General features: G+C 42.1%; 1 protein-coding gene across 5 annotated transcripts in view; it reads right to left on the bottom strand.

The window, feature by feature from the left end:
* Positions 1 to 13987, bottom strand: part of LOC122561126 (transcription elongation regulator 1-like protein) — a 741295-nt gene that overhangs the window by 133237 nt on the left and 594071 nt on the right. For all 5 annotated transcript variants that reach the window (XM_043712594.1, XM_043712591.1, XM_043712593.1 and 2 more), the window contains exon 11: positions 12565 to 12700. In XM_043712594.1, coding sequence (XP_043568529.1) covers positions 12565 to 12700 — 136 coding nt within the window. The remainder of the gene's footprint in view (positions 1 to 12564; positions 12701 to 13987) is intronic.

Genomic DNA, 13987 nt, shown 5'->3' on the forward strand with positions numbered 1-13987 from the left:
GGCATGAGTATTGCTGGCAATGGAACTACAGAATTGTTTTCAAAAGCCATCTGGCTCACTAATGTCTTTTAGAGAAGGAAATCTGCCCTCCTTACCTGGTTTAGACTATATGTGACTTGACTGAGGACAACATTGTTAACTCTTGATAAAGCTTAAACTGCAGGATTGTGCAACAACCTTCAACTCCTTGCACAGGCCATAAAGAGTTTGGTCTATTTAAGTTACTGTTTGCACAGCCATGCGAAAAACGCAATTAATTAAAAGGGCTGCACAGTTAAATAAATCACTGGAGCACTCCAAAATAAAAGTACAAATGTTGCTCTTTATGGCCCTCTTAAAATTTCTGGCAGTAAACCGTGACAAAAGGTCTATAAAGAATCACGGGGGCTCTTCTGGTGCAGTGGAAGTTTCCCTACCTCAGAATGAAAGGACCTGGGTTTAAGTCCCACCAACTCCAGAGGTGTGTTGCAATACTTCTGAACAGTTTGACTAAAAATATCTGTAATAAGAATTAATTCAGATCAACTACCACCAACAACTCAAACATCAGATTTGACAAAGCCATAACAGTCACTCCTAACAAAATCTTGCTCGACAGCAGATGGGAATGTTTGATTAAAATTGGGAGAGCTGCCCCGCAAACTGATTTTTGTTTTCTTTCATTTGCATGGGGAAGCAGTTATAGTTTGGTGTCAACAGTTAGAAATCTGTACAGTGGCTTCAGTTGATATGTGTAAATGGTTGTGAGGCCACCAGCAATACATCTCCCAGTGGGAAAGGTTCTATATATGGGCAGTACTCTGACTGGATGGCCACAGTCAAATTTGAGCTCTTCCTCATGTTCCATTTGTGGAGGAAGTGGCCATGTCTTGCCCAGTATTTCTGTATAAGGTTGAAACCCCGGACTTCACCGCTCAACCAGCTATCAGGTCATGATTGATGATGCTTACAGTTGAGAGTTGAGGCTGTTATCAGTTTGTAGATTGTGCAGTATGTTTCAATGGGGAATACTGGATTTCTGATTAACGTGTGGGATTTCTTTTGAGGCCACATGTTAATGGGAGTGCTTTTTATAGCTGCCATCAGCAATGCTCTTTGAGAGGATGTTTTTGCGGATATCAGGAGGTTCAATATGTGCCAGCACAGGAAGACACACAAACTGTGCTGGGTGCAACATTTGAGGAATATACTCATGATTTCCTGGAGTTAGATAGCTACCATGTTTCTGTGATGGTCCTGAGTCAAGTAAAGCAGCAGTACTCGGTTTCATAGACCGGGGCAACTGAAGTATAGTGTGTAGAGTGGTACCTACTAATTTCAACTTGAGATACATTCTGAAGGCGATGGATCAATGTAAAGAGTGACTCCTTGGTACTTTGAGTTGTGGGTGAATGGTCGGCCAATGAACTGATTAAGAAATTCTTTCCTGGTTGTTGAGTTGTTCTGATTATGAAATGGGTGAAAGGTGACCTGGTTAGTTTACTCTGTTTCTCTCTGCACAAATGTTGTTAGCATAGATGTCCAGCACCAACAATGGCTCAATAACCCCACTATTAATTGATCTGGTTGCATTTTGATTTAGTTGGTCATCTGTACCTTGTAAGGTGGTAAGGGAGGGAAACACTTGCTTGACTTTATTGTCACCAATCTACACATGTCATATATGCAACTATCTGTGACGTTACTCGTAGGAGTGACTATGCATCGTTCTTGGGAAGCTTAATTCTCACTTTCCCGCTGAGGATAGCAAAGTCGCTACATGTTCCAACACATTACTCACCCTACCATTCCCATCAAGTAGGTGACCAACACAGGCTCAATACGTATGTCATGAACAACACCAGATGCACTTAAAAATTAGCTGTAAGAGGAAGCTGTAACAGGAATAGAAGATTTTCTTATTTCCAAACTTGTGTGCAGCAAATCATTTTGTTTCCCAGACCAATACTACTTTCTCTGCCAGGGCAGCTAACTTGGAGAGTGAAAGCAAACAAATCACAAAAAATGATTCTCTCCTTTTTCATTTCTTCCCCTCACCAACTGAATAGGTGCTGATTAAACATAGAATTTGCACTATAGCTTGTCTAAAATGTGAAGAAAAAAATACATAAAATTGCCTCTATCAACAAGCTCCATCAACAGGAAGGAACAAAAGCTTTATTTTGATGCTTTGCATTGTCTTAAAAAAAGACAGCCACATTTATGATTACAAAGGTTTATCACAGCATTACTAATCTAAGCCCAGGTGTTCAATGCATCATACAGTTAATGGAGCTGAAACACAACAGCTTTGATCCCTTTTCTCATTTATCCCTTTATGTGAAGCTTGCTCAGGAATGGAATATGCCTCATTAGCCTTTTCAAAGGATTCATTTGTCTGTCTACACATTAGAAATATCATGCTATAAGGGAACATGACAAAGGTCTGGCTTAAAGCACTCAAACAACCTAGCTGCTTTGGAAAGTGAATGTTTCTATCTGTTAGATGTTGGTAGATTCATAAGTATTCCTGAAAATTTACTATTCTGTTCATGATGAATTTTAAAACAAATCACACTCCGTACTCTCACTACCTGTCCATAAACAGATTATGATTTAATTTTTCTTCTTTTAATTTTAAACAGTCAAGGCTTTTTCTCCCAGTTCTTCTGTTGGTGGATTCTGACTTTGCAAGGACCATAACAACACTGTGGTAAAGTTAAGTCAGAGGTAGTGTTTAGTTCATACACTCCTAGTTGTGAAGGAACTTTTGCAATGCAAGTACACCTACAAACATACAAGGCAATATAGAATCAGAACAAATAAAGAATCATTCAATTAGTAATGATTTAAATGCAATTTATCAATCTCCTTGCTTTTAAGATGGAGCCTAAGTGGCTGAAGTTTAGTTTGCAATCTGGCATTCCTTTGTGAGGGTGGGTTTATTGACTAGCCAGTAGTTGAGGAGTTTTAGATTAGATTACTTACAGTGTGGAAACAGGCCCTTCGGCCCAACAAGTCCACACCGACTCGCCGAAGCGCAACCCACCCATTCACCTACATTTACCCCTTTTACTTAACTCTAAGGGCAATTTAGCATGGCCAATTCACCTAACCTGCACATCTTTGGACTGTGGGAGGAAACCGGAGCACCTGGAGGAAACCCAGGCAGACACGGGGAGAATGTGCAAACTCCACACAGACAGTCGCCTGAGTCAGGAATTGAACCCAGGTCTCTGGCGCTGTGAGGCAGCAGTGCTAACCACTGTGTCACCGTGCTGCCCGAGTTGTAGGCTGTTTCTTTTTCTCTTTAAAAATCTCTTTCAATATCTCCTAAAGAAGTTTAGGATGGAATGTGACTTGTTTTGGTGATGGGTTTTTTTACTCGTAGAATGCACAAGATGGCTGCTTTTTTAGAGCAGTGTCATTTTGTTTGCACACAAGAGTTAGGGCTGTTGGTTTTGTCTGTGGGTGTGGTATGGAGCAGTGCTGCTTTTTCAAAATTGTACAAACACAAAGGCAGTTGGGTTCACCCCTGTATGAGTCATGTTATTGAGCATTGTAGAAGAAAAGAAACTATTATAATCAAGATAACGGCTTGCATTGCAGATAGCTAACTGACTATGGCTCGTTCCAGGGGTTAAGTGGATAGTCATTAACATATCTTCTTGTAACATGGGTATAATTTGCAATTCAATTGTGTTAGGGTTTTACTTGGATGCAATCATTTCTTCAGCCATTTCTGACAGAATATTTGCATTTCAGATCCATGAGCAGATACCTGAGTGTTTATTGTCTGGCTGTTGTTAACTTAGAGAAAGTTCTGGAAGGTTGCTGTTTACAATCACCACTGTTGAGCTGTTTCCTTTGTTGTTAAGAACAGAACAGCAGAGGGATGTATTAATTTTTTTTGCTCCTTCTGTGGCACGTTTTGTCATGAGGAAAGAAAATTAATTCTACTTTTCTTTCACATATGTTCAATAAAAAGAAGAAAAACAGAAAGAGATATCCCCTGATTCTCTCATTCACTCAAGAAAATCAAATGCACCCATTTAGTTATTTGAAGCACTGTAATGTCACCATCGTAGATAAGGATTTTTATTCTGGGGATTGGGAGGGGCAGGATGGTAGGGGGTGGAGGTATATTAATTTCAGAATTCTGTGGAGATCTTGTTCTTTGGGAAACTGAACTGCAAAGCCCATGCTCAGTTTGGCTGCAGATAAGAGTCTTCATGGGATTTGTGTTTAATTCAGCAATCGTATTGAACTGTAATGATGGCTGTCACAAAGATGGTCAAACCTTAGTAAAGTTAGTTTGCCTAGTCCTGTTGCTTTGAGTAAGGGTCTGCTGAAACCTGTCCCCATTTTGATTGGGTTACCCCTGCATTCAGGTGGCTGTCTACCCCCTCTTCTGTACTGCACTGTGGCTTTTCAACTGAGTGAGGCATCTCCTTCATTCATCTTGTCTGTCTGGAGAAGGCTCTCGGCAGCCTGATATCTTGTTCAGCCAGATAAAGATATAGGCTCTCTCTCATTTCAAAAGTGGATGAGATTCCAAACTCTGCTTGGTTTGGCCATTTTCTGAGTCCCTAGCAAATTCTGGAAATGGGACACCAGCTGACCACTCTTGCTGGATATCCCCCGATCTTTGCTCCTTCAGCTTTATTGTCCTTGGCTTCTTTTGGTCCGAGCTTAGCCCTTTTAATTTCTGAGGTTTTTACCCTGGCTTATTCTATCCCTTCAGGAAACTGCTGCCCCCTGCAGGGCCACGGAAGCTTATCCAGCTTTCTGTATCTCTGCAGAACCTTGCTGAAGCTCTGAAGAAGGGTCACTCGACCCGAAACATTAGTTTGCTTTCTTTCCACAGATTATGCCAGATATGTTGAGTTTTCTGTTGTGATTTTGCTGACGTAGTTCATTTTGCACAACTCCTTTCCTTTCTCTGGCAGCAGAGTGGAATATCTTTTACTCAATGGGTCTCTTTTTGCCATATAAAGTATTTTCTGAAGGCAAGTTATTGCTGGTGTCTCAATGTAAGAAACAGTTGGCAAAGCAAATACATACATCTATGTGACAGACTTTCCTTTACATTTATAATATTTAGAGATTTTTAAAATTAATAAGTAAACAGGAATGTAATCCATCTGGATCTGAATCAAGTTAACTCAAATATTATGTAATTAGTCTTTGCTATAATTTTTGACATCTGCAATTTCTTTTGCCTCTGAGTTGATGGATTGTAAAAGCAGTTATTTTATATATATAAAATTATTTTTCATTATGTATACATAGGTGTCAAGAGCTGGTTTGGAGTGAAAGACTAGTAGCAGCCATGTAAATGAAAGTTCCCATTAGATGATTATTGGAACAGAAACAATGTAAAAGGGAACAAGAAGAAGGCAGGAGAACAGTATTAAGTTGTAAAGGTCATTTTGAACATCAATACAAACAAGATAGGCCATAAGGCCTCCTTTAGCAACATAATTCTTTTGGAATTCTATCACTCACTGTGTGACCACCTCAAAATTCTGGATAGTCTGTGGTGTCAATGCACAATGAACTGAAGCAGCTTTTACCTGATAATGGGAGGAATTCTAAAAGGAAGCCTTAGCACGGATGTTTGCAAGGTTAAAAGGCACATTAGCATGTGTAGCCAATCCATCATGCCTGTGACACTCAGGCACATGTTAGCTTGTTCACTTCTTTTATTGTATTAAAATAATTGGAAGAATCTATGTAAGGAATATAACTTAGCTAGTAAAATGATTAGCAGTAATCAGTAGGTTAAATGCACTTTTGTTAGCCTATGTTGTTGGCTGTGCTTTTATGTATCTACACTTTACAATTGGTGGCGGGTGCAGAACATTGAAATCAAAGTAAAAGCAGTACATTAGCCTGACTTAATCCCTATCACTTAGACAGGAATCATGAATATAATGATATGTTGGTAAATGCCAGGTCCTGCATTGCCACGGTTTAATGTATGAGTGTGAATAATCTGTTACTTAAGGACAAAACAAAGCAGTTGCACATCATGGTGACACTGATGTGATACTTTCAAATTTTATTCAATTTGGAAACAGTTGGTTCAAAGGTGCTTTCCACTTGCCAGCTCAAGAGCTGAGTATTCTCTTAACTTGAAGACATCTCCAGTTAATAATGGGAGGATCATTCTGAATGAGGTTCATTCATTTCTTAATATTTACGTTGAATGGCAAGGGGGCCCTAGTAAGAAACATTAACAGAGAAACAGAGAGAGGCACGACAGTGCACGATGAAGAGTGTCCAGTCGAAAGTGGTAGACAGATAAAGCTATTAGTGTTAAAAATGGTAAAAAGATAAAAGCAAAGGTATTACACTGTTTAATGCTGGGATTCAAAGATTAGGAGAGGTAACTGAGTCAAGAGATAAACAAGTTTCAATACTTACTAAGTAGTGCACAGAAGTTAGTGAGCAGCTAGTCACAGTCAGGGAAGAGCCAGGTGATTTCATACACTTGGGGTGACCAGGACTGCCATGACATTGAAACAGCATCATGCAAAGAGCAAAACATGAATTATGACCTACAGGCATTGCAATATGAATATCTGGTGGACATCTGACTGTGCATAATAGTTACAGTGGCTCTTATCAGCACACTTCCTCAGAATGGGGATGGAATGGGAGAGTGGCAAGTAGTGCAATTATGTAGAAATAATGTGATCTGGTGAGGTTCCAAAGGCTTCACTTCATTCTGAAAGTTAACTTTCTTTCATTATATTTGTTATCTTTGCAGCCACTTGCAAAGACACATGAAGAAATAGGTTACAATTAACGTGCTATTTTATCATTTCAATTGTATTTGGTAAATAAAATATAGGCTTGATTTAAATTAGAATGACTGAATTAATTACCTTAGTATTTGTTTATTAAATTCACAGAGTCACAGAAATGTTACAGAACAGTCGGAGGCCATTCAGTCTATCATGCCTTCACTAGCTTGTTAAATGAGCATCATCATCTGGTGCCAATCTCCTGCTTTTTTCCCAAATCCTTACAGATTATTTTTTATTCAAATAACGATCAATTTTCTCTTGAATGCATCAATTGAACCTGCCTGCACCGCACTTCCACTTACTGAGTGAAAATGTTTATCCTCACTTCACCCTTACCTGTTTTGCACATCACTTTAAATCTGTGCCCTCTTGGTTTTTGATTTTCCTATCTATTCTAATAAATCCACTCGTGATTTTGAAAACCTCCAACAGATCTCCTCTTGGCCTCTGCTCTCCTAGGAGAATCGTTCCAATATTCTTCAATCTACTCAAATCAATGAAAAATTGTGAGCAATACAATACAAACCGTAATTCTGGTTGCTACATACTGTCTAACATCTCTAGTTCGGAAAATAAGACTAGGTCAGAAGTCGTATGATATCAGACTATAGTCTAACAGGTTTGTTTGACATCACAAGCTTTCAGAGCGCTGCTCCTTCATGAGGTGGAGTGACAAGAGCTCCACATAATGAAACAGCAGTAATTTCAAGTAAACCTGTTGGACTATAACCTGGCGTCATGCGACGTCTCACTTTGTCCACCCCATTCCAACACCAGCACCTCCACATCATGAATATGAGGCTGTCAGACAAGTGATTGGCAATTTTTGGAATTTCGGACAAAACCAAGCAGTCAGTTACTTGAAGTGATTCTGATTTTATAATTAGCAAAGTGGCTTTAGATTGTGTGACAAGGAAAAGGATTAGCGAATGCTACTTTTGTCAAACTGTATTATAACAGACTAAAGAAACTTGCAATTACATTGTACCATAGTTTTGTTTCAAAAGATGTTTGGGTTTGTGGTTGTATTGCTAATTTGCCTTCTAACAAAAAAGTTGTGTTTTTATGGACAACTGCTTTCATTTAATTTTACCAATTAGCAACTTTTATTTTGCTGAAAGGCAAATTCATATAATTGGTATCAATAAGATAAATTAATTGATGTTTCAAATACTTAACAAAAGAAGTTTAAGTACCTGAAATTTAAGAAAATTGTTAATATTCTTTTGGAGTGGTCTTTCTAAACTTGTAATTATATCCCTATGTGATTTCTTGACCATGAGGAGAGACAATCTTTCTAAAAGCATTCCCTTTCTCATTCTATTAATCAATAGATTGATCCAAGGTAATTAGTTTGAATAATAGCCAGGCAGCCTCCTTTGGTAACGTCACTCACTGGCCCAATAACCACACCTCCTCAAGCCACAGTCTCTGCCCCCACCTCGAACTCCAGCCCCACTCCAGGTCCTAGCTCGCATCCCTCCCCAAACACCAGCCCCAGTCCAGGTCCTAGCTCCCATCCCTCCTCAAACACCAGCCCCACTCCAGGTCCTCGCTACCATCCCTCCCTGAACTCCAGCCCAACCCCAGATCCTAGCTCCCATCCCTCCTTGAACACCAGCCCCACTCCCGGTCCTAGTTCCCATCCCTCCTCGAACACCAGCCCCACTCCAGGTCCTCGCTCCCATTCCTCCTCGAACTCCAGTCCCACTCCAGGTCCTCGTTACCATCCCTCCTCGAACTCCAGCCCCACCACAGGTCCCAGCTCCCATCCCTCCTCGAACTCCAGCCCCAGTCCAGGTCCTAGCTCCCATCCCTCCTCAAACACCAGCCCCACTCCAGGTCCTCGCTACCATCCCTCCCTGAACTCCAGCCCAACCCCAGATCCTAGCTCCCATCCCTCCTTGAACACCAGCCCCACTCCCGGTCCTAGTTCCCATCCCTCCTCGAACACCAGCCCCACTCCAGGTCCTCGCTACCATCCCATCCTGAACTCCAGCCCAACCCCAGATCCTCGCTACCATCCCTCCCCAAACTCCAGCCCCACTCCAGGTCCAAGCTCCCATCCCTCCCCGAACACCAGCCCCAGTCCATGTCCCAGCTCCCATCCCTCCTCGAACTCCAGCCCCACTCCAGGTCCTAGCTCCCATCCCTCCTCGAACTCCAGCCCCACTCCAGGTCCTCGCTCCCAAACCTCCTCGAACCCCAGCCCCAGTCCAGGTCCTCCCTCCCATCCGTGCTGTGCCTTCAACGTTCCCCCAGTCCTCAGTAAAGGGCACCTTTAAATGTCTGTGTTCCCAGATTAGTGAGGTCAACACACGCTGCGACCTTGAATGTTTCTTGCTCCGCCTCCGTGCCTACCTTTACAACCAAGACACCCACTCTCGCACCGAGGATTCCTTCTCCCACTTCCGACACACCCCATCCATCTGGACACCCCATGCTGGCCTGCTACCCGCCCTTGACCTCTTCATTTCAAACTGCTGCCGTGACGTCAACTGCCTCAACCTGTCCAACTGCCTCACCCATTCCAACCTTTCACCCTCACAACACGCAGCCTTCCACTCTCTCCGCTCCAACCCTAACCTCACCATCAAACCAGCAGATAAAGGGGGTGAGTGGTAGTTTGGCGCACTGACCTCTGCATCGCTGAAGCCAGGCGCCAACTTGAAGATACCTCCTCCTACCGCCCCCTCGAACATGACCTCACCACCCCCCCATCTCCCAGACCACACCCAACCTCATCACCTCAGGGGATTTCCCACCCACAGCTTCCAATCTCACAGTTCAGGAACCCCTGCACTGCCCGATTCTACCTCCTACCCAAGATCTATAAGCCTGACTACCCCGGCCGACCCATCATCTCAACCTGCTCCTGTCCCACCGAACTCAGCTCCACCTACCTCAAGACTGTCCTACCCTGATCCAGGAACTCCCCATATTGTTTGGGACACTACCCACGCCCTTCACCTCCTCCAAGACTTCCATTTCCCCAGCCCCCAATGCGTCATCCTCACCATAGACACCCACACCCTGTACACCTCCATCCGCCATGACCAAGGCCTCCAAGCTCTCCGTTTCTTTCTCTCCTGATGTCCCATCAGTACCCTTCCACTGACATCGTTTTTGTTTGACTGAATTGGTCCTCACCCTCAACAATGTCTCTTTCCACTCCTCCCACTTCCTTTCGTGGACACCCTCATGGCCGCCAGCTATGTCTGTCTTTTTCTCAGCTACATGGAACAGTCTATCTTCCGGAGTTACACTGGCACCATTCCCCATCTTTTCCTCCGCTACATTGATGACTGCGTTGGCGCCACCTCGTGCTCCCACCAGGAGGTCCAACAGTTCATCAACTTCACCAACACATTCCACCCCGACCTTAAATTCACCTAGACCATCTCTGACACCTCCCTCCCCTTCCTAGAACCTCTCCATCTCCATCCACAACGACAGACTCAACACTAACATTTTTTACAAACCCACTGACTCCCACAGCTACCTGGATTACCTCCTCCCACCCTACCTCCTGCAAAATGCCATTGCGATTTCCCAATTTCTCAGCCTTTGCCGCATCTGCTCCCAGGAGGACCAATTCCACCATAGAACACACCAGATGACCTCCTTCTTTAAAGACCAAAATTTCCCCTCCCACGTGGTTGAACCCCAGGGCATCAATGTGGACTTCACCAGTTTCCTCATTTCCCTGGCCCCCCACCTTACCCCAGTTCCAACCTTCTAACTCAGCACCATCCTCATGACCTGTCCCATCTGTCAATCTTCCTTCCCACCTATCTGCTTCACCCTCCTCTCTGACCTATCACCTTCACCCCCACCTCTATCCACCTATTGCACTCTCAGCTACCTTCTCCCCAGCCCCATTCCCCTCCCATTTATCTCTCCACCCCCGAGGCTCCCAGCCTCATTCTTGATGAAGGGCTTTGGCCCGAAATGTTGATTTTCCTGCTTCTCAGATGCTGCCTGACCTGCTGTGCTTTTCCAGCAACACACTCTCAACTCTGATCTCCAGCATTTGCAGACCTCCCTGTCGCTTAAGCATAAAACTTCAGCCTTAGTAATTTGCTGAAGCCCTCAAAACTGAGGTGACATGTCTTAATGGCGTTGCTGACTTTGGCGAACCTTCTTCAAAAGCACCTGTCTTACATTTCCAAGGTTTACTCGGGCAATATCACATCCATTCAAAACAAAAAGCAATTAAGAGAGAAGATGCCCAGAGCATCTGTAAGTATGAGTAGCTGAAAATGGCAAAAAAAACCAAGCCAGCACATCTCATCAGAAGTAACAGTATTAACTGCTTTGGGCTAAGAAGCTTAGTGACCTGAAACACAGGATCCAGTCTTGTCCCAAGCAACCAGGAAGCATCAATCTTATATCCAAATAGAGAAGACATTTTCTACTGATGTGTTACAGTGTTGGTGTTGGTACATTAGCTGGAGAGACTCATTACCCAGTTCTGCGCCATTATGCTTACTCGACAACAGAACATCACCTGCTAAGTATGGCAATGCAGACAATGTCTCATGATAAGCAATAAATTGACTGAGGATTTTCTGAGAACAATTATGATTCCATAACCACCTTGTTAACCCCTCAACAGCAGTACCAGATAATGGAATTGCTAAGTCATGAACTGTTACAGGTTCACCTGCATACCTTACCAATACAGATGAGATGTATTGACCACAAAACCCGACCAGGGACACTTCCCAAGAACATATGCAGGATCATAACTGTTGAACAGTTGTGGAAATTAGATAAATATGGTTTAAATATGATGCCTCTCCCACTAATTGTTGTTGGCAACTCCTGGAGGACAGCTTGTATAAAAGTTTTTCTTTTGATTTGAATCATGAAGCAACATATTGAAACATGAACAGCTATTGAGTATTACCACTCAAATTATTGATGGAGGCACTGCCATAGTTGAATTTGACCTGCCTGATTTATCTAGCTTGGCAGTTAACTGTCAATCATTATCTATTTGGTGCATTTTCTATGGTAACCTCTCCACCAGTCAGAGTGTATTTGTCAGGCAACAAGCACTTTCTTCTCAAAGAATATAAAATGGTGGGTTCCCTTTGCATTGGGATTTCTTGTGAATCTCCTTGATGAATGCAAATCAAAAGGCTTTGAAAAAAAAGGCCTTTTTTTCAACAATATCAAGTTCTGAGCTATCCAACAACAACAGCAAACATTGTTTTAACCAGCACCTTATGAACTGGCACTCTTGATAAACCAACAAAAATGATCTACCTCAAATACTGTGGAGTTTACTGCATTATTCTGTCCAATTATTATAGTTTTTTAACTTATTTACCTCAATGTAAATATAGTTGTTGTTGAGTCAAATAGCTATATGCAATATCAACATTCGATTCAACTTCAAGTCAATTTCTCCTGAAATGCCACAATCTATTGCGATGTCTGAGTGGTTAGTAGAAGGTACCAGTGAAATGGTTCTCTGCTGATAAGTTTTATTTAAGGCAAAGTTGTACCATTATTTAAGAGATTTATGCTATAAATATAGTATAACAGTGACATGTAGATGCCCCTGCATTCTCTCTCTATTACTTAGAATGTGCCTTTACATTGATTATGAGGATCTCTTGATTATCCAGAATATTTGATCAATTTGCACATTCCTGGTCTCATAGGTGCTGGATAACAAAAAGGTTTGCTGGACTTGCAAATGGTTTATGATTGAATTAACAGATTAGTGAAAGAAATTGCTTTTCTGTGCTCTTCTTACCCCTCTCTCCAGAAGCATATCCCGGAAATGATTTATACGTTCTTCTAACGGGACCATAGTCCGGTGTGGAGTATTTTCCAAACTTTTTCCATTCATTTCTTCCTTTGCTGAATTAGCAATCTCTGGCTGTTCAGTTCTTTAAAAAGAATTTTAGCACATTGATTTCATTTAATGGTAAGAAGGATGCTTGGATTTTGTGCTTTTAGAGACAATAACAAATTGGAATCTTGTCAGTTTCCATGCACTACAGGAAACATTTGTCCAACAGAGTTTCATTGACTTCAATGTTGGAATCCATACCAATCACAACTTGCTCATTTCATGCTAAACAATCACCTAGTCTTCTGGGCTGAAAGATCTAAAAAAAAAGTTGCAATTTCAAACAGACCAGAGCGAGCCAATGGCATTTCAATGATATGAACCTACTTTACCATAGGTAAGCAACAGGCTTGCACTCTTTTTGCCAGGAGTAGTATCTTTAAAGATCTCTTAAAAAAAAATCCTAATCCTCAAAAAGTAAAATTGCTCTTCATTCTTTGTGCAGGACAGTGAAAAGTATGAGACATCAGTTGTGTGCAGTACTGTGTGAGTTTGCCAGTTTTCCAACCCTTCAGGACTGCCCTGGAATATCCAGGAATTAAAGACTGATTTTCAGGACATGATTGCATACAACCCAGGTGAGAAAAATGCACTAATAAATTGTGGGTGTTTTAAAATTCTCTGAATACTTTCATTTATTAGTTATAAAAATATCTGACATGGGGAAAAAATAGCTGTTTGGATTATCCTCACTTCACAATCAGCTAATGAAGAGTTTATTCATTTTCTGATTAGTGTGATCAGCCAATGCAACATTCTTTGTCTTTTCCAAATGAGACAAAACCTCCCAGCTGTTTTCATCCCCCTCAGCCACATCTGAAAAATCTTTCCCAATAAAACAAGGCCCCAACAGGTATCAGATGATACAGGTAGTTGATGGTAAAGGTTCATCTTGGAGTGCAGTTACTAGCGGTGTTCCGCAAGGATCTGTTTTGGGACCATTGCTGTTTGTCATTTTTATAAATGACCTGGAGGAGGGGCTAGAAGGTTGGGTGAGCAAGTTTGTGGATGATATGAAAGTCGGTGGAGTTGTTGATAGTGAGGAAGGATGTGTCAGGTTACAGCAGGATATAGATAAGTTGCAGAGCTGGGCAGAAAGGTGGCAAACGGAGTTCAATGTAGGTAAGTGTGAGGTGATTCACTTTGCTAAGAGTAACAAAAAGATGGGGTACTGGGCTAATGGTCAGAATCTTGGTAGTGTGGATGAGCAGAGGGATCTTGGTGTCCATGTACACAGATCTCTGAAAGTTGCCACCCAAGTAAATAGTGCGGTGAGGAAGGCATATGGCGTACTGGCTTTTATTGGTAGAGGAATTAAGTTCCG

Source organism: Chiloscyllium plagiosum, chromosome 22, assembly GCF_004010195.1.
Source record: "Chiloscyllium plagiosum isolate BGI_BamShark_2017 chromosome 22, ASM401019v2, whole genome shotgun sequence".
In the NCBI taxonomy this organism is placed as follows: domain Eukaryota; kingdom Metazoa; phylum Chordata; class Chondrichthyes; order Orectolobiformes; family Hemiscylliidae; genus Chiloscyllium; species Chiloscyllium plagiosum.